At 46.5% G+C, this 20265-nt stretch overlaps 1 protein-coding gene across 1 annotated transcript in view; it reads left to right on the top strand.

The window, feature by feature from the left end:
- The window catches only part of TRIM71 (tripartite motif containing 71), an 80861-nt gene that overhangs the window by 54019 nt on the left and 6577 nt on the right, over nucleotides 1-20265 (top strand). The window contains exons 2-3 of the mRNA XM_017862238.1: nucleotides 5247-5414; nucleotides 17342-17476. Coding sequence (XP_017717727.1) covers nucleotides 5301-5414; nucleotides 17342-17476 — 249 coding nt within the window. The 5' untranslated portion in view covers nucleotides 5247-5300. The remainder of the gene's footprint in view (nucleotides 1-5246; nucleotides 5415-17341; nucleotides 17477-20265) is intronic.

Genomic DNA, 20265 nt, shown 5'->3' with positions numbered 1-20265 from the left:
TATTTTTTAAAAAACTGTTTGCTTGTATTACTGTCTGCATTTGAACAAATACTTGTTACCTAGCCAAATAAAAAAGGTTTTGGAAACACTCCTTCCCCATACCCCCACTAAAAGTAAGGTTAATTTGTCTGCAGCGGGGGGCTCTCTTGTCTTTAACTGGTGAGCACTGTGTATGAACTGGGTCCCTATTCCTTTCTCCTATTTGTCCAGGCCACCGTTGTGGGGCAGCACGTGGCCAGAGCTGCAGGAGGTGCTTCTGCTGAGGTTTTGGACTGAGCACAAGCACTCAGTCTGTCTAAGTCAAGTAAAGCTTCGTTTTAATATTACTTAATAGACTTGTTTCGTGGCTAGACTTTACCCCCTTGAACTTGGCTTACCATTTTTAAAACGAATCCTCTGTTGTCCCACCTGAGAACCTGCAGAGTAACACACACAGGAAAGCTTCTTGTGGGCCTCATTTGCTTCTGGAATCGGTTGTTGCCTCCACTTTACTTCTGTAGTGGGAAAGTCAGAAACCCTCTGGGGTGGGTGGACATCGAGCCAGGCGTCACGGTTCAGCCTTGGTTTGTGGGAGGCCAAGTAAATGTCCTCAGTCATTTTAAGGGATATTGAACTAATCTTTAAAATGTTTACAGCAGTTTATGTATTTTAGTCGAGACATTTTGATGAACTTAAATGGCGATCTGGGCCTTCCTCCATCCTTTCAGCTTACATTCTTCACTGATACAGGTAGTTGTATTTTAAACCTCAAGCTCATTCTTTGAGATGTGCAGGGCTCCAACAGAAGTCCCTTGGTGTGTGTGTTCTTGTTGGGCCACAGATAGTGAGCGCAAAATCTAGATTCCAGAGGCCTGGGTGCAAAATCTAGATTCCAGAGGCCTGGGTGCGTGTGCATTTGCATGTGCACACGTGCGTGCACACACGTTCATTAACAAAGCATTTTATTTAAACACTCGCTAAGATACAAACATGCGTATTTTGTATTTTTATTTATTTTTCCTTTAACCTCCCTCCGCCATTCCCCCCCACCCCCCTCCCAGTCCCCGCCCGTTCCTTTCCTGCTGGGCTCACATTCCTAGGTCTTTGTCTCTGCCTGGTATTTTAGAAATTTTGGGAGAGGAAGGCAATGGGTGGGACGTTCTGGAAGCTGGGGGCAGGGAAGAGTGTGGTCACTTGCAGGGTCAGAGGTCAAGCCTCCTCCATTTAGCTGGGGCAGCCGGATTGTCGCCAGGCCCGAGGGGGCGTGTCTGTGCATCTGCCCGGGAAGCCCCAAACAGGCCCTGGAATTCCTGCTGCTAGACGACCTGTTCTTCCCAGTTCCTTCTTTCCCGGGAGCCACTGTTCATGGCTCCTCCCACATTTCTGGCTATAGGACCCTCCACACAGTTCCAGTTTATTCCCTTAAAAATAATTTTACACCTGTTTCAGAGATAATTGCACCCATGCACATCCTTACCTATCGATTGTTTTAACAGCTCTAAAATTGTGCTTTTTCAATCTCAGAAATTGTGGTTAGATGAAACGTGGAGCTTCTAAATGAAGCGTGAAATCTTACCAAAGTTTTGCTCCAACTTTTAGCTGGAAGTTTTATAAAAGTGGATTTCATTTTATAGTTTTTGGACAGTGCATTCTTTTAAAAATTCATTGTTTACGAGCACATTGAGGCCATTCTTTTACTCACTGGTAGCTTTTTATTATCAACCGTTTGGGTGCTCCCCGCCCCCATCTCTGTTGCAGGCAGCCTGGAGCTGTGAAAGCACTGGCTTTTCTGAAAGCACAGTGTGTTCTGGGTACTTAGAACTGCATCGATCCTGTATAAAATGATACCAGGCAGGGATTGCATTCAGAGACCCCTTTCATTTGTCTATCTGCGCTGTCAAGGTTGGTCATGGGAGGGCTCTGGTGTCGGCCAAGGGCACCCTGCCTTTCGCTGCCATCACCGCCCACTACCTGTTCTGACCAGGATTTTTTTTTCTGGACACTGCATCTGCAGAGTCTTTTAAAACCTACCATTCATGGGGGCATTGCAAATGTCCAGCATCATCCAGGTTCTGTGTTTTAAGGTTGATCCAAACCTAAGAAAAATCATCTTAATTCTTTATAGTTGCGCAGTTGGAGTCTGGAGTGGCCACTCTGGCTCAGCCCAGAACTTGTTTTGTTTTGTTGTTGCTGTTTGTTTGCACTCTTAGCCCGTGTTGCCTAGGCTAAGTTCATTGCCATGGTCACGGCTCACTGCAGCCTCGACTTCTTGGGCTCAAGGGATCCTCCCACCTCAGCCTCCCGAGAACAGGAATGAGCCACCACGCCCAGCTAATTTTTGTAGTTTGGGCCAAGTGCTCCTCTAGCCTCGGCTTCTCGAGGAGCTTGGACTACAGGCATGAGCTGCCATGTCCAGCTACTAGAACTTAATTTTGAAGCTCTTTAGTTTCTGTTGTCAAGCCTCTGTAGTTAGGCTTTCTGGGGTGGAAGGGGTCTCCGGAAGTACCTAGTCAGGACATTTTTGTTTCACAGATGAGACTGAAGCCCAGACAGGTCAAGAGAAATGACTGGACAAGAGGGTTCCATAGCCAGGTTGTGCCAGGCTCAAGTTTACAGCCTGAGGTTCTTTTCTACTCACTAGCCATGGAGATGAGAGCAATGTAGGTAGTTATAATTTGCAAGAGCCTCTTATCCGAAAGAAGCAGTAGAGTGCCATTCAGTCCACACAGCTGTCTTGAGGGAAAGACAAGGGATGTGTTCTCAAGGTTGCTTAGCGGTTAGAAGCAGGGAGGCCACCCGAAGGTTTAGTGGCATGTTTTATTCACATGTAAAAGAGACTTTTCTGATGGAAGGTTTTTCACACTTCACATCAGCATAGGAGTGATCCCTTCACTCCCTTGACAAATGGAGAGAGCAAAGGAAAGGAATGTAGTTTAAGCTGGTAGAATTGCTTTAGCACCATGTCGTAAACAGGGATCGGCCAGGAATTTTTCCTGAATTTATCCAGCTCAGCATCTTTTGGTTAGTATTTATACTTGAGAATTTTAGATTTAAAAGATTATTAGGATTAGATAATCTCTAAAGGATGGATCAGCTTAAAAAGCAACTGACTTAAAGGAGGCAAGTTGCTGTTGCCTGGTTTCAGTCTGCCACTATTGCTGGCAAAGCACTGCAGTGATCAAAACTGGCAGGAAAGTTGCAAACCTTACCACATTTCCCTTGTATAAAGTAGGATCTGGGCCAGGTGTGGTGGCTCACGCCTGTAATCCCAGCACTTTGGGAAGCTGAGGTGGGTGGATCACAAGGTCAGGAGATGAGACCATCCTGGGTAACACAGTGAAACCCCGTCTCTACTAAAAATACAAAAAAATTAGCCGGGCCTGTTGGTGGGCGCCTGTAGTCCCAGCTACTCCTGAGAGAATGGCGTGAACCCGGGAGGCGGAGCTTGCAGTGAGCGGAGATCATGCCACTGCACTCCAGCCTGGGGAACAGAGTGAGACTCCATCTCAAAACAAACAAACAAATAAAATAGGATCCATAAAACCTGATGGTTATAGCAGAACTGTTTACAAAAGTAAAAACACAATATCCTAAATCTTTCCTTTTTCCTGTTTCTGAATTGTAAAGTTTCTGGAGAACCAGTTTAACCCATGCTAGATTACACACTTCCCTATTCACTCAGTTAGCCCTGAGTAGAGTAACTCTGTGTGCTTGACTGAACCAGTTAGGGGAGCATTTTCTAGTGGACACATTTTATGCAAAGATTTTGGTTATTAATAAGCATCTTGGAGAAGGAAAGAAGCAGCAGTCTCCCTCTGTTTGCCCCCAGCCCTCTCGGTTTGGAGCTCTCCACCTAAGAAAACTTTCTGGGCCACTTCCAGGCCTTCTCCCCATCTGTGTCTCCCACAACACTTCTGCCCTGCTTCTCGTCAGAATGAGCTTCTATTCAGTCTGCGCGGAATCGCCTGGAATCTAGCATCCTGGATCTCCACCATACCTAGCAAGGTGCTTTGTACTGGGGATGAGAGAGCCGGTGTCACCTGTGTTGGACCCAGCTTTGCCAAAGGCTCATGTTGGCTTCCCTGCTGTGTCTTTGCTAACACTGTGGCCTTGAGCACCCCCCAACTCCTGTTTTCCCCTGGAGATGAAGTGTGGTGGTGTATTTGTGGAAGAATTCCCCTTGCATACTGCTTCCCTGCCTGTTGCATGTTAGCTAGCTTCCCCTCATGCCCAGGTGTACCAGAGGCAGATTTAAACTCTGCTCTTGAAAGCAATCCAGCAAACATTTACAGAGTGATGCTAAGTGCCCTGCTCTGTGGAGAGATACACAGTAATGAGACTGGCCCAGTTTCTGTGCCAAGGAGTTTTCTCTCTTGAGAGCTCCTTGTTTATTAGCAGGTAAAGGTTGTGCCAACCCTTTCCCTCTTCCTCCTCTCTCTCTCATCCTCTCTCGTCTCTCTCATCGTCTCTCTCTCTCTCTCTCTCTCTCTCGTCTCCTCAATCTCCTCTCTCTCCTCTCTCTCTCTCCCTCCCTCCCTCCCAGCGTCCCTCCCAGCGTGCTGGGCCCCAGGGAAGTGTAGAACATCACATAAAGCAGTTCTGTCAGCACTGGCTGCCTCCCAGGTTCAACTCCTTGGAATAACTTGGCATGAAGAAGAAAGGCAAGGAGCTGGCTGACCTTACCACTAGCTTTTTGCCTTCGTTCCAGAAACTTAAGCCTGTGAGCTTGCTTGAGTGCCTGGGAGAACCATGCTTTGCACTTTGCACTTTGCATTACAAGCTGTGGTGTGAGGATGGTTGTTACTGGCTGTTAACCTTGCTTTACATATCCAGGCTAAAGCAGCAAAGGAAACTCTTCTGGTATATTCTTACATCCAGGCTACCAACACAACTTAACAACTTTTCTGGATAATGAAGCTAAGATTCAGGGGAAACTCTCGTGCCGGAAGGTTTTTGTTTTGTTTGGTTTCTGCCTTTGAAGTGTCTCTGTTACAGTTCTGAGTGAGACTAGAGTGGGATGTGGCATTCAGTTGTGTTCCCCCCCTCCATTCCCCCTTGATTTGGGGCAGAGAGAGTGGGAGAAAAAGGGAAGCAGATAGTTTTAGTTATGTTTGCAGTTACTCCGCTGCTGTCTTTCCCTGTGGGGTGTGCTTGCTCATTTGCAAGCTGGTGGTTCGGTTGTGGGATCCAGGGCCCTCCAGTTGCTGTCTTCCCTCCTCCTCGCGTCCTGTATCTCTATTTATGCCTGTCCTCTCTCTGGTCACCAGGTGCTGCACCTGTACTGTGACACTTGCTCTGTGCCCATCTGTCGTGAGTGCACAATGGGCCGGCACGGGGGCCACAGCTTCATCTACCTCCAGGAGGCGCTGCAGGACTCACGGGCACTCACCATCCAGCTGCTGGCAGATGCCCAGCAGGGACGACAGGCAATCCAGGTGAGCCTTCCCTACCCTTCCGCAGTTCCCATGTGAATCGGGTCCCCCTCTCTGTCAGGTGGCATGGACAGACATTTGGGGCAGATTCCAGTGTGGGGGGTGGAATAGTGACCCAGATGAGCTCAGGTGACATCCCTGCAGCAGCGATCCCTTTAGGGGTTCTGGCAGTCTTGTGAAGATGTCAAGGACATGTCCAAAGTTACTGGTCAGATTTCTAAGCACCTAGCCTGGGTCCTAGCATATCACCTGCACATGTGCCACCTAGCTGCCTCCCGAGATCAGAGCGGACATTGGCACTCCCAGCCAGGACCGCAGAAAGGCTGGGTGCTTAATGCTTACTAGTATTATTATTATATTTTTTGAGATGGAGTCTTGCTCTGTCACCCAGGCTGGAGTGTAGTTGTACAATCTCAGCTCACCACAACCTCCACCTCCCGGATTCAAGTGATTCTCCTGCTTCAGCCTCTCGGGTAGCTGGGATTACAGGCATGCACCTCTGCACCTGGCTAATTTTTGTATTTTTAGTAGAAATTGAGTTTCACCACAGTGGCCAGGCTGGTCTTGAACTCCTGACCTCAGGTGATCCACCTGCCTCGGCCTCCCAAAGTACTGGGAGCTACTGAGCCCAGCCAATGCCTTTTATTTATTTTTGTTTTTGAGACAGAGTCTCACTCTGTCACCCGGGCTGTAGTGTAGTGGCGGGATATCAGCTCACTGCAACCTCTGCTTCTCAGGTTCAAGTGATTCTGCCGCCTCAGCCTCCCAGGTAGCTGGGATTACAGGTGCCCGCTGCCACTCCCGGTAATTTTTCTATTTTTAGTAGAGTCGGGGTTCCACCATGCTGGCCAGGTTGGTCTTGAACTCATCCTGACCTCAGGTGATCCACCCACCTCGGCCTCCCAAAGTGCTGGGATTACAGACGTGAGCTACCATGCCCGGCCTAATGCTTTTTAGACAGAGACCTTTATGATACAGATTTACTTATTTATATATGAAAAATTAGTGAGCAGGAGAATGTTGTGTGAGGTTCAGTGTCTATAGTCCTTTCCTGGATGGTAAATCCCCCGTAATTGAAACTGTTGTTTCTGTTGAATTCCTGTCAACAGCTAGGGAGGGGCATGTGTAACTGAGAATTGGCAGGGTTCTCTTACATAGTTAGGTGATAGTGTGCCCGAATTGCTGTTAAATCTTGTCTGATTCAGGTGACAAGGTTTTAGGAAATCAGAAAATTGTGACGTTTTCCCTGTGTTGTAGGATACTTTGAAAGTCAAGAAAAGTTGTTCACCCTCTAGGAGAAATAACATAGGAACCATTTTAGAATATTTATATAAGTGAATTGTTTTAAAAGTAAGATTCTGGCCAGGTGCAGTGGCTCACGCCTGTAATCCTAGCACTTTGGGAGGCCAAAGTGGGTGGATCACTTGAGCTCAAGAGTTCGAGGCCAGCCTGGGCAACATGGGGAAACCCTACAAAAAGGACAAAAATTAGCTGGGCGTGGTGTGACACTCGCCTGTAATCCCAGCTACTTGTGGGACTGAGGTGGAAGGGTCGCTTGAGCCCCAAAGGTGGAGGTTGCAGTGAGCCAAGATTATGCCAGTGCACTCCAGCCTGGGCAACAGTTACGAGCCTATCTCGAAAAAGAAAAGAAAAGAAAAAAACCCCTGTTTTGAAAGTGCTAAAGAATTGAGATCATGTGTCTTACAGAAGAGGGAGGATTTGATTTAGTAAGTTTCTCAGCCGCTATCACATTCCCATGCATGAGACTGAAACAGTCTTTTCTGATGAGTCAGATTTTATGATGTTCAGATTATAAAACTGGAAGTTTGAGAGACTTTCTGGAATGACTCATCCTGTCATTGTTACACCAGTATTGTTCGCCGTCTTTAAGATGCCTTGAGTGTCTCTGTGTTGCTCTTCTCTTTTGTCAGCGTCTTCACCTGTGCGTCATTCTGTTGTGTATCAGTGCATCTGCCCTGCGGATGAGGCGGTTTGTGTCTTTCATTTTATGCCACGGCAGTTAGGACCTTGACAAACAAATGCCTTACCCTGCTGGTGTCTCCTCAGCACCGGTGCCCAGCCTTCACTGTGGCTCATACCTATAATCCCAGCACTTTGGGAAGCCGAGGTGAGTGGATCATCTGAGGTCAAGAGGTTTGAGACCAACCTGGCCAACATGGTGAAACCCTGTCTGTACTAAAAATACACAAATTAGCCAGGCGTGGTGGCGGGCGCCTGTAGTGCCATCTACTCAGGAGGCTGAGGGAGGAGAATTGCTTGAACGCAGGAGGCAGAGGTTGCAGTGAGCCGAGATCGTGCAACTGCACTCTAGCCTGGGTGACTGAATGAGACTCCATCTCAAAAAAGCAAACAAAAAGAGCCACTGGTGTCTAGGTCTGAACTCTAGATTGTGTTATGATTTTATTATGCTCTTACTGTTTTAGGAGATCGAAAACACTTGGAGAATTATTGAGAGAATGCTGGTACTCTCTGTGCTTAGTAGGAAAAGCCACTGTGGGGGAGAAAAATGACTTGTGGCCAGGCACAGTGGCTCAAGCCTGTAATCCCAGCACTTTGGGAGGCCGAGACGGGCGGAGCACAAGGTCAGGAGATGGAGACCATCCTGGCTGACACGGTGAAACCCCGTCTCTACTAAAAAAATACAAAAAACTAGCCGGGCGACGTGGCAGGCGCCTGTAGTCCCAGCTACTTGGGAGGCCGAGGCAGGAGAATGGCGTAAACCCAGGAGGCGGAGCTTGCATTGAGCTGAGATCCGACCACTGCACTCCAGCCTGGGTGGCAGAGCAAGACTCCGTCTCAAAAAAAAAAAAGAGAGAGAAAAGAAAATGACTTGTAACAATTTGCTGGAGACTTAAGGAGAGCACCCAACAAATCATGAGTGGTTAACATGGTGAAATCTCAGAGAAATGGAAATCCAGAATTTCTGTGGAGAGAAAAGAGTGTGGGGAAAATAGAGTCAGCTGTATAAGTAGTGAGAACCTAGGCATAAATCCTAGAGGTATGATTTACATGTTAGTTGAAAGTGTGTGCCCAACATTAATCTGAATTCTAGATCATGGGGATTTTGGGTAGAGGCATTTTAGATCTGTTAATCTCTAAGGCCACAGCCAGGTACACTACATAGATTGTGATTTCCTAGAAGGTTTTTGTTTGTTTAACCATAACTTGTGTGTGTTTAGCATCCTTAAGTCTTGTTCTGTCGCCCAGGTTGGAGTACAATGGTGTAATCTCGGCTCACTGCAACCTCCGCCTCCCAGTTTCAAGTGATTCTCCTGCCTCAGCCTTCCTGAGTAGGTGGGATTACAGGCACCTGCCACCACTCCCGGCTAATTTTTGTATTTTTAGTAAGAGACGGAGTTTCACCATATTGTTGGCCGGGCTGGTCTAGAACTCCTGACCTCAGGTGATCCACCCGCCTCAGCCTCCCAAAGTGTTGGGATATCAGGTGTGAACCACCGCGCCTGGCCTTTATTATTATTATTATTATTATTATTATTATTATTATTGTTATTTTAAGAGACAGGATCTCTCGCTGTCGCTCAGCTAGAGTGCAGTGGTGCCATCATAGCTCACTGCAGCCTCAAACTCCTGGGCTTTTAGGCGATCAATCCTCTTTCTTTGGCCTCCCACATAGTTAGGACTGCAGGTATGCTCCACCACGCCCAGCTAATTTTTCTATTTTTTGTAGAGATGGGGCTCGCTTTGTTGTCTAGGCTGATCTCAAACTCCTGGCTTCAAACGATCTTTCACTTTGGCCTCCCAAGGTGCTGAGATTAAAGGCATCAGCTACCTTGCCCAGCCTGACAATTTCTTAAAATGTAACACAAGTCTTCATCCCTTCATTTTTCTCATGAGATTGCAACAATTCAGTCACATCTTCAGACTCCACTTCTAATTCTAGTTCTCTTTGTATTTTCACATTTGCAGTGACTTCCTCCACTACTTCTTTCTGCTACAAGAAGTTGATCCCAACCCTAATGGATGACCTTGAGTTCAAGATTCAAGGTCCTCCATTAGGGTTGGGATCAGCTTCTTCAAACATTCTATTAATGTTGATATTTTGACCTCTACCCATGAATCACGAATGCTCTTTTATAGTATATCCAGTTTTAGTCTATGTGCTGCCAAAGTGAGCACCACACTTGTTCTTAATGGCACCTGGAATGGTAAATTATTTGCGGAAGAATTACAAATGAGTTTGTCCAGACCCATCAGAGGAATCACTATCTGTAGTAGCCATAGCCTTACAAAGTTTATTTGTTAAATGATAAGACTTGAAAGTTGAAACTACTTCTTGATCCATGGGCTGTAGAGTGGATGTTGTGTTACCAGACATGAAAACAACTTTCATGTCCTTGTGCATCTCTAGCAGAGTCTCCTGGGTGAAGAGTCTTCTGGGTGACCAGGCGCATTGTCAGTAAGCGGTAATACTTTGAAAGGAATCTTTTTTTCTCAGTGGTAGGTCTGAACAGTGGGTTTAAAATATTCCACAAACCGGCCAGGCACGGTGGCACAAGCCTATAATCCCAGCACTTTGGGAGCCCGAGGCGGGTGGATCACCTGGGGCCAGGAGTTAGAGACCAGCCTGACTAACATAGAGAAACCCCTTCTCTGCTAAATACAAAAAATTAGCTGGGCGGCCGGGCGCGGTGGCTCAAGCCTGTAATCCCAGCACTTTGGGAGGCTGAGACGGGCGGATCACGAGGTCAGGAGATCGAGACCATCCTGGCTAACACGGTGAAACCCCGTCTCTACTAAAAATACAAAAAAGTAGCCGGGCATGGTGGTGGGTGCCTGTAGTCCCAGCTACTCGGGAGGCTGAGGCAGGAGAATGGCGTAAACCCGGGAGGCAGAGCTTGCAGTGAGATGAGATCTGGCCACTGCACTCCAGTCCGGGCGACAGAGCGAGACTCCGCCTCAAAAAAAAAAAAAAAATTAGCCGGGCATGGTGGCTCATGCCTGTAATCCTAGCTACTTGGGAGGCAGAAGCAGGAGAATTGCTTGAACCCGGGAGGCAGAGGTTGCAGTGAGCCAAGTTTGCGCCATTGCACTCCAGCCTGGGCAACAAGAGTCAAACCCTGTCTCAAAAAAATAAACAAATAAATAAAAATTTAAAAAATTCCATAAACCATGCTGCAGACAGACATGCTGTCATCCAGGCTTTGTTGTTCCATTTGTAGAGCGCAGGCACAGTAGATTTAGCATAATGCTTAGGGGGGCCTAGGATTGTCAGGATGGGTAATGACGGTTGGCTTCACCTTAGTCACCTGCTACATTAGTCCCTACCAGGAGAGTCAGCCCGTCCATTGAAGCTTTGAAGCCAGGCTTTGACTTCTGAAGCTGTGAAAGTCCTAGTCCTAGATGGCATCTTCTTCCAATATAAGACTATCTCTTTCCAATATCAGGCTGTGTCCTTCCAAAAAAAGTCTCCTTCCAAAAAAAAATGTCTTAAGTCTGTTGTTTAGCTGTCTTCATCAATTACCTTAGCTTGTTCTTCTGGGTAACTTGCTGCAGCTTCTATATCAGCACTTGCTGTGTGTCACCTTACACATACATGTTTTGGAGATAGCTTGTTTTCTTAAACCATATCAGCCAGCCTCTGTTAGCTTCAAACTTCTGCAGCTTCCTCATCTCTCACCCTTCATAGCATTGAAGAGTTAGGGCCCTGCTCAGGAAGGATTAGACTTTGGCTTAAGGAGATGTTATGGCTGGTTTGATCTTTTCTCCAGATCATTAAACTTTCTTCATATCAGCAATAAGGCTGTTTTGCCTTATTACTGTTTGAGTGTTCACTGGAGTGAACTTCTAATTTCTTTCAAGAACTTTCTTTTGCAATCAGAGCTTTAATCGTTTGGTGTGAGAGGCCTAGCTTTCAGCCTGTCTGTAGCTTTCTACTTACTTTCTTTGCTAAGCTTAATCATTTTAGAATTGTGGGACCTTTTCTTTCACTTGAATACTTAGAGGCCATTGTAGGGTTACTAAGTGGCCTGATAAACGCCAAAGATCACTTGTCACAGATCAGCACACCAGATAAAGTAAAACGAAAAACTTGAAATACTACAAAAATTATCAAAGTGTGACACAGACAGTACGGGCTTTTGGGAAAATGACACCAATAGATTTGGTTGATGCAGTATTGCCACAAATCTTCAATTGAAAAAAAAAAAATAGGCCGGGCGCGGTGGCTCAAGCCTGTAATCCCAGCACTTTGGGAGGCCGAGGCGGGTGGATCACGAGGTCAGGAGATCGAGACCATCCTGGCTAACACGGTGAAACCCCGTCTCTACTAAAAAAATACAAAAAACCAGCCGGGCGAGGTGGCGGGCGCCTGTAGTCCCAGCTACTCGGGAGGCTGAGGCAGGAGAATGGCGTGAACCCACTGCACTCCAGCCTGGGCGACAGAGCAAGACTCCGTCTCAAAAAAAAAAAAAAAAAAAAACTGACTGGGTACTGTAGCTCATAACTGTAACATCAGCACTTTGGGAAGCTGAGGCGGGAAGATCACTTGAGCTCAGGAATTCTAGTCCAGCCCGGGCAACATAGTGAGACCTTGTCTCTACAAAAAATCAAGAAGGTTAGCCGGGCCTGGTGTTGAGCGTCTGTAGTCCCAGCTACTCGGGAGGATTGCTTGAGGCCTGGAGGTTGAGGTTGCAGTGAGCCAAGATTGCACCACTGCACTCCAGCCTGGGCGACAGAGCCCAAAAAAGAACATAGTGAGACTGGGCAACACAGCGAGACTGTCTCAAAAAAGAAAATGTGGGTTTTTCTTTTCTATCTATGAAGTACAATAAAATGAGGTATGGCTATAGTTTGTGATTATATTTTTTATTATTATATTTTTCGAGACAGTCTCGCTGTGTTGCCCAGGCTGGAACGCAGTGACAGATCTTGGCTCACTGCAACCTCTGCCTCCCGGGTTCAGGCGAGGAGCTGGGATTACAGGCATGTACCACCAGGTCTGGCTAATTTTGCGTTTTTAGTATAGACGGGGTTTCACCATGTTGGCCAGGCTAGTCTTGAACTCCTAAGTTCAGGCAGTCCACCCGCCTCAGCCTCCCAAAGTGTTGGGATTACAGGAGTGAGCCGCTGCGCCTGGCCAAGAATTGTATTTTAGAGTGGACCACAGTAGCGCCCCATACCCGGTATGGTCACCTGCAAGTGTATGGGTGATGTTTGCATTCTCTTACCTTCTGACCGTTGGCCTCTTTAAATACCAGTCATTATGCCACCACTGTTCTCCACAGTTGGCATCACTAATCGGTATCTGTATTCTTTCTCTTCAAAGCCAGATTTGGCTCGAGTCTCCTCCATACTGAGTGAGGAAGTGCACTGGAAAGTGCACTGATGGCGCCAGTCCAAATGGAGACCCTCAACTTTCAAATGTTTGATTCGATCTGTTAACATCTCAAAGATGGTTAAATTTTCTCTCAAGCACCATGCGTGTTGGGTGATTTCTCTTTCCTTAGTGTGAAGTGTATTTATCTGTTTTGGAAGTTTACCCAGCCTTTCTACATTGTCATCTCCCTCAACCCATCTGCCTCATATATCCTTCAAATGCCCTGCTGTTAGCGCTTGGGAACTATTTCAGTAAGTCCTGGTCTGCACATCTTGGAATGCGGTGCTTGGCTGGGTACTGCATAGTTTGGAAGGGAAACACCTCTTTTTCTACTATGCCTTGGGTAGGGCTTTTGTGACTCTCAGTCCAAGGAGTATCTTTGCATGCTTGCTGATTATTAAAATTGCAACAAAAGGTTTGAATCCCCTGAACCTGTTTGAAAAATGGAAGGAACAGTTTTTATCATAAAATGTGAGTTCCAAACATGAGGGATAAGCCTGGCTAGGAGACTAGAGGAAGAGGTGAGTAGGGTAGTACACCCATTCCTGTGCAAAGGGAGTGGTTTTTTATTTGTTTGGTTTTGTTTTTGTTTTGTGAGACAGAGTTTTGCTCTTGTTGCCCAGGCTGGGCCCTTTTTTTTTTTTTTTTTTTTTTTTTTTTTTTACATCTGATAGAAGGTAGATGTAAAAAAAAAATCAGTTTGGCAAGTAGTATGACATTAATATTAATAGAGAGCAGTTTGCCACCTGCTTTCTGTTGAGGAATGATTAAGAAATGTTACAGACATAGGTTTGGTTGCCTTGGTCAAATATTAGCTTGGACACCAGTTGTGCTAATTAATAACCAACGCATCTAAAAATATAGAGGGTGCCAGTTACTAAGTTCTACTCTTCAGGCTCTAACCCTGTCACACTTGCCATGTGATACTGGGGCTGTGACTCTTTAAACTACATGTATGGGAAAAGGACTTCTTCCCTTTTTCTTCCAATTCGTATTATATTATTATCATATTATGTATTTGTTTTGAGACAGAGTCTTGCTCTGTCACCCAGGCTGGGGTGCGGTGGTACAGTCATAGCTTGCTGCAGCCTCGATCTCCCAGGACTCAAGCAGTCCTTCCAGCTCAGCCTCCCAAGTGGATGGGACTATAGACAAGCACCACCATGCCTGGCTAATTTATTTATTTATTTTTTTGTAGAGACTAATGGAAGAAAAAAAAAACCCGGCGCAGCAGAGCAGGGGTCGGGGCCCCCGGCCCCCCACTGCCGCTCAGGCTGATCTCAAACTCCTGGGCTTAAGCTATCCTCCTGCCTCTGCCTCCCAAAGTGCTGGGATTACAGGTGTGAGCCACTGTACCCGGCCCCAATTCTTAATAGCACTTTTTTTCACTCCGATAGCAGAAGTTGGTTTCAATTTCAGATCTTGCCACTACCAGAATTAGCTGGACATAACCTCGCCACCTTATTCTGTGTTCTTGTAACAGCTTTCTTTCCTTTGTTCTCTCAGACAAAGCAGAAGACGCTGCTTGTGCAGGTACTGTCTGCCTCCGTGTACTCTCTGCCCCAGCAGTTCTCCCATACCTGTTGAACCATTTCCCTACGCTAAATTCTGTTTAAATGTCTAGGGAGCTCTCTTGCTGTCTCTCGCTTTCTCTCTTTTTCCCTGGATGAATCCTGACAGCCTGAGATACTACAAATGTATCAGTGCTGTTATGATACCTGCTTATGTGAGTGCTCATTTGATTGGCCATTCTAATTTTTTAACTTCTAGGTAATGTGGATGTAATATCTGTCTGCTTCACTTTATTGGCTTCTGTATTAGTTTATCAGGTCTGTTGTAACAATTTACCATAAACTGGATTACTTAAAAACAGCAGGCCGGAAGTCCAAGATCAAGGTGTCAGGACCATGCTCCCTCTGAAGGCCCTCAGGAAGACTCATTGCTTTCCTCATCCGGGCTTTTGGCAGTAGCCAGCATCCTTGGCTTGTACCTGCATCAGTTTCCGTTTCTGGTTTGGTCTTCACATGGCTTTGTTCTCTGTGTATCTGTGTCTGCACATGACCCTCTCTGGACATCAGTTTTGGGATTTAAGATTCAACTTAATCTACTATAACCTCATCTTAGCTAATTATATCTACAAAGACCCTATTTCCACACAAGGTCACATCCTGACCCCCATTTAGTTGAGCCTAAAGTTTGGAGGGACAATATTTAACCCGACGCAGCTACCTAGTGCTTTGGTAAACATGATTATGGCTAGAGATGTGCAAATGTAAAATTTATAGATCGTTCTGCTAATTGTTCTGCCAAATCCCAGGTGCCTTAAGTATCATGGGCTTTGTACTTAGCCCCTCCTCTGATTGATATGTAATGGTACTTGAGACAGGATTGTAAAGGTGGAGCAGGAAGATTATAGAAATATGCTGTTCCCTTCCAGCTTCAGAAGGGAAGTGGCATCAGAACTGGGTTTGGAAATTCAGAGTGAAACATTCCAGGCTGTGGACAGCCTGTGAGCCCTCTGGATCTACCTAGTTCCCCTGTGAATCAGTTCAGTGGATCCTTAGGACACACAGGATCCTCTTAGGCAGGGAATGCAGTGTGGCCGCTAACCACTGGAGTCATGGGTGGTATACTTTTTGTTTTTGTTTTGTTTTGTTTTGTTTTGTTTTGTTTTGTTTTGTTTTGTTTGTTTTAAATAGAGACCAGGTTTCACCATGTTGGCCAGGCTGGTCTCAAACTCCTGAGCTCAAGTGATTTGCCTGCCTCGGCCTCCCAAAGTGCTGGGATTTCAGGCGTCAGCCACTGTGCCCAGCCACCATGGGTGTTTTTGGGTCTGCACCTTTGAGCGTGTCTTGTATGCCATGAATGTGTCAGCTCTCATCCAGACTGAGTCAAACTGTTGGGCAGGAAGAATACTCATAAAAATAAGGTAGATTGTGTATTGTATGATGATGCCATCTATATGAAATACCCAGAACAGGCCAGGCACAGTGGCTCGTGCCTGTAATGCCAGCACATTGGGAGGCCTAGGTGGGCAGATCACTTGAGCCCACGAGTTCGAGACCAGCCTAGGCAACATGACAAGATTCCCCCATCTCTATTAAAAAAGAAAAGAAGGAAGGGGCGGGGAGGGGGGAGGGAGGGAGAAATGCCCAGAACAGATAGATATGTAGAGACACAGTAGATTAGTGATCGCCATGGGGGAGAAGGAGGAAAGTGGAAATGACTCCTTAATGGTTATGGCCTTTGCTTTTTGGGTGATGAAAATGTTCTGAAGCTAGGTAGTGGTGATGATTATACAACACTGCACATATTAAATGTGACTAATGGTAAATCTTATGATAGGAGCTAAGTGGCCTGACGAGACACAATGGCTGAACTTTTGTCCCAGGTGTTTATCAGATGAGAACTAATAACAGTGTTTTACTCTGTGCCAGGTGCTGAGCTCAGCTCAACCCATGCATTGCTCTGCATTTCCCTCACATCTACCCTTTACCAAGGTTGGAGAGGACCAGGAGCTTGTCCTAGGCCTTGCAACTAGTAGGAGGCCCTAAACTAACCCAGGATGGGAACCTGGGTTCCCTGACTCCAGGGATGACCGACTAGCCTGGTTTGCCCAGGACTGTCCTAGTTTTAGCACTGAAAGTTCCACATCCTAGAAACCCCTCAGTCCAGAGCAAATTGGGTGATTGATCACTCTGATTCCTAAGCCCATACCAGGCTCCAAACCCTTTGTGCTTCCCTGACACCCTCCTGATTGGATCACCTGCCCTGAAACCTGTTGCACCAAGAGCAATCACTTTGGAATCCCTGATTTAATACCTCGGTATCTCAAAGAAATCCTTGTGGCTTTTCAAGACACAGCATGTAATATTAATGAAAACACCATGCCTTCTGTCTGGATTAATTTTTTATGAACAATAATACGTCTGATTAAACTGGCTGATTTACTAGGACTGGTACAGGGTGACGTGTGTGGTGACGTGTAGATGGTCTCTGACCACGGGGCACAGCTTCTTAGGTAGATCAGGGGATATTCCCAGTGTGCACTTGGCATTCATTCTGGCTGGGATGAGCTGTGTTGCCATGCCAGTCCCTTGACAAAAACAGGATGGATTAGTCACTAGCCCATCGCACACCCTCACGTGAGGGATGGGCCTGGCCTATGGGGTTTTGCCCAGGCAGAAAGTGAGGCAAGGAAGTCTGGGGAAGCCACTTATGTGGCTGGAGTTGCACATTTTACATCTGATCCTCATTCCCCGTTTTCGGCCGTCACCCAGCTACACTGGTTTCACTGTGTTAGAGTATCTCTTAATAGTTCTGACATTCACTGTGTAGGTGCCATTTCTCATGCAAAGAAATCCAGCTCTTGCCAGCAACTCCTTTAGTTACATGTCAAAGAGATGCCAGTCTCTCCCTAAGTGCCTGTTTTCCTTCCAAGGGAGTGAATCAAGTGGTCTGGGAACCCAGGGTGTCAGCTTTTCAAGTCTGACAGAGCAGATTCAAATGTTTTGTATAAGGAATGACAGTCCTTCTAATGCCTTGAAGTTGTTTTTTCTTTTTGGTTTTGCAGCTAAGCATCGAGCAGGCCCAGACGGTGGCGGAACAGGTGGAGATGAAGGCGAAGGTTGTGCAGTCGGAGGTCAAAGCGGTGACTGCGAGGCATAAGAAAGCCCTGGAGGAGCGCGAGTGCGAGCTGCTGTGGAAGGTAATGGAGCACTCCCCGACCCACGCTGTGCCCACTCGGCTTCCATGAACCCTAGCAGCGCCCTCTACGGGACTCTTTTCAGATCAGGGAGCCAAGCTCTTAAGTGTAAAACATTTGATAATTTTCCAGAAAGTCTGTTGGCAGAAAGATGCAGGGGGTCCCTGGAACATTGTGGGTGCTGTTTGCGGTAAAACAACAAGAAGGCTTTTCAGAAGTACATGGGTAACCAAGACTGGAAGCGGTGAAGCGGTCTCCGTTTTTATATTGCATTCACTCAAAGGGAGGCTAAAGAAGGGAGCGGAGTCAAAACTGTTGTTAAGAAAGGCAGGCTGGTAGGAAACATCCCTATTTTCGGTTGCACTTCCTGACCTCTTGTGGAGAACCAGTTTTCCTCTTCGGAGGCAGTGAATGTGTCTCCTTTCTTCCTGTTGGAGCAGGAAGGAGTGCCGAGCACACTAGTGTGCTGTTTAGATAAAAATCAGCTGGAAGGACTACTTGCCCCACCCAGGCCAGCATTCCAACTGTTCCTTTTCTGATTTTATGTCCCCACTCAGAAAGGAGGAGAGTTATGTCTATGAAAGGACTGGTACTCCATGCCAGTTCTTCAACTGTAATTACATCCTCCGAACACATGAAAAAGACTGGAGCTGACTTACAAGGGTATCCTTGTGGAGCGTGCCTGTTTCCATCTCCAAACAATATGATGATGGTGGGGATGGGCCTCAGTTTCTGCAAGTGACCTTTGCTAACTACTGTGCCCTGCATGTTCTGCAAGGCATCCCTGGATTTTGCATTGCATTTTCCATTTAGTTAACTTCACAACTGGATGCTTTCTGCTTCTTCTGACCTCTTAAAGGAATATGGCTCAATTGCTTTCTGACAAGAAGAGACTTTGGAGGTGTTAATCCAAGGTTTTTAATTCAGCACATTTTTTGAGCACCTTTGTGGGCATGACATCGTTTTCAGACACTCAGATGTCCCCATGGGTCTGCCAGTGTTATGCCACCCACGAATGTTAATTATAACTGAGGGGCCTACTTCTTGCAACCTGAGAGCTTTGTAGTGAACTCTGCCACAAACTCGCTCTTCTGGATTTCCTGATGAAAAAGGCCTTTGTGTGTGGGGGTTTCTGCAGCTTTCACCTTAGTTACCCTCCCTCCTGTGAGGCTGACCCACTGTCCTCTCTAAAGGCAGTTCTGTTTCAGAAGAAGTAGCAAGTTTTTACTCTTGGGAGAAGCCTGTTGAAAGAAGAGTCAGTCCCTTCTTCATTGTAGTAAGCAGTTAGTGCGTGCCCAAAAATTCATCCTCAGAGCAGTCCAAAAGAAGCTTCCTTAGTTTGGACACTTTCGCTATAGAACCTTGCTCCGAATCCTGTGGGGGTCCCTCTCTGACTAATTACTGATTGCCTTGCCTGTCTGTGTCTGGGCATCTCTTTGTTACAAGTTTTGTTTTCCTGCGTCTCTGGTTACTTCACTTTAAGATATATAAGTGCAAGGATTAAGACAACCCTGTTGTAAATATCCAGATGCCTCTCTTCCTTCGTTCTTGGGCCTTATGTATTTCCAGTGGACTTGGCTACCTCATGGGGTTAGCTGCATATATAGTTCATGGGTAAGAACCAAAGGTGGAGGTTTGGCTCAATGGGCAAAGCTTCTTTAATCTGTCCCCACGTGGGCCTCTCCGTACACGTGTATCCTGGTTCACTGAACAGATGAAAAAGCAGGAATGAGTCGAAATCATATAATCACCCCTCCCACTCTAAAGGGAAAGTCAGGTTGAAATCCAGCTCTTTCAACAGTGGACGCTTATTCTGAAATAGCCTTCTATGGCTTTCAGATCTGTAGAACAACTCAAGTCATGATCCTCTGTGAAAACTGTTTGGATAAGTTCATTCCCTTCACAGGGGAAAATTGCTTAGAATTAGAGAACTTTTAAAGAATAGAGAAACTGATGTTTCACTGGCAAAACAAAATCCCATATTTCTAAATAGCATGGTTTGAGAACCTCAAGCAGAAATTATTTCAGCAGATTAAGCCTGGCTAATTTTCGTATTTTTGGTGGAGACGGGGTTTCAGCATGTTGGCCAGGATGGCCTCAGTCTCCTGACTTCAAGTGATCTGCCTGCCTTGGCCTCTCAAAGTGCTGGGATTACAGGCATGAGCCACCGCACCCATACACTATGTGTGTGTGTGTGTTCTGTAAGAGGTTTCAGGCTTCTTGCGGGGTAAGACGAGCTGTGAAGTCCTGCCTGGTTTGCCTCTGGTAGCATCTCTGTCACTCTCTCCACTTTCACAGCTACTTCTGTTGGGTAAACCACCACCAACCCACAGCTGGGTGATCTCTGGTCTCTGTTCCCTCATTTGTTCCCCTTTAATAAACATTTCCCAAACTAATCCTTTTGTGTTTTTTGTTGTTGTTGTTGTTGTTGTTTTGAGATGGAATTTCGCTCTTGTTGCCCAGGCTGGAGTATAATGGCATGATATCAGCTCACTGCAAGCTTCGTCTCCTGGGTTCAAGCGATTCTCCTGCCTCAGCCTCTCAAGTAGCTGGGATTACAGGCAGCACCACGCCCGGCTTATTTTGTATTTTTAGTAGAGACAGGGTCTCACGATGTTGGCCAGGCTGGTTTTGAACTCCTGACCTCAGGTGATCCACCCACCTTGGCCTCCCAAAGTGCTGGCATTACAAGCATGAGCCACGGTGCCCGGCCCCAAACTAATTCTTTAAGAATATGAATCTGTCGGCCGGGCGCGGTGGCTCAAGCCTGTAATCCCAGCACTTTGGGAGGC

Source organism: Rhinopithecus bieti, unplaced genomic scaffold (genome assembly GCF_001698545.2).
Source record: "Rhinopithecus bieti isolate Rb0 unplaced genomic scaffold, ASM169854v2 scaffold_64399, whole genome shotgun sequence".
Classification (NCBI taxonomy): Eukaryota; Metazoa; Chordata; class Mammalia; order Primates; family Cercopithecidae; genus Rhinopithecus; species Rhinopithecus bieti.
The sequence above is the reverse complement of the archived record's forward strand: the minus strand, read 5'-3'. Positions and strand labels throughout refer to the sequence as shown.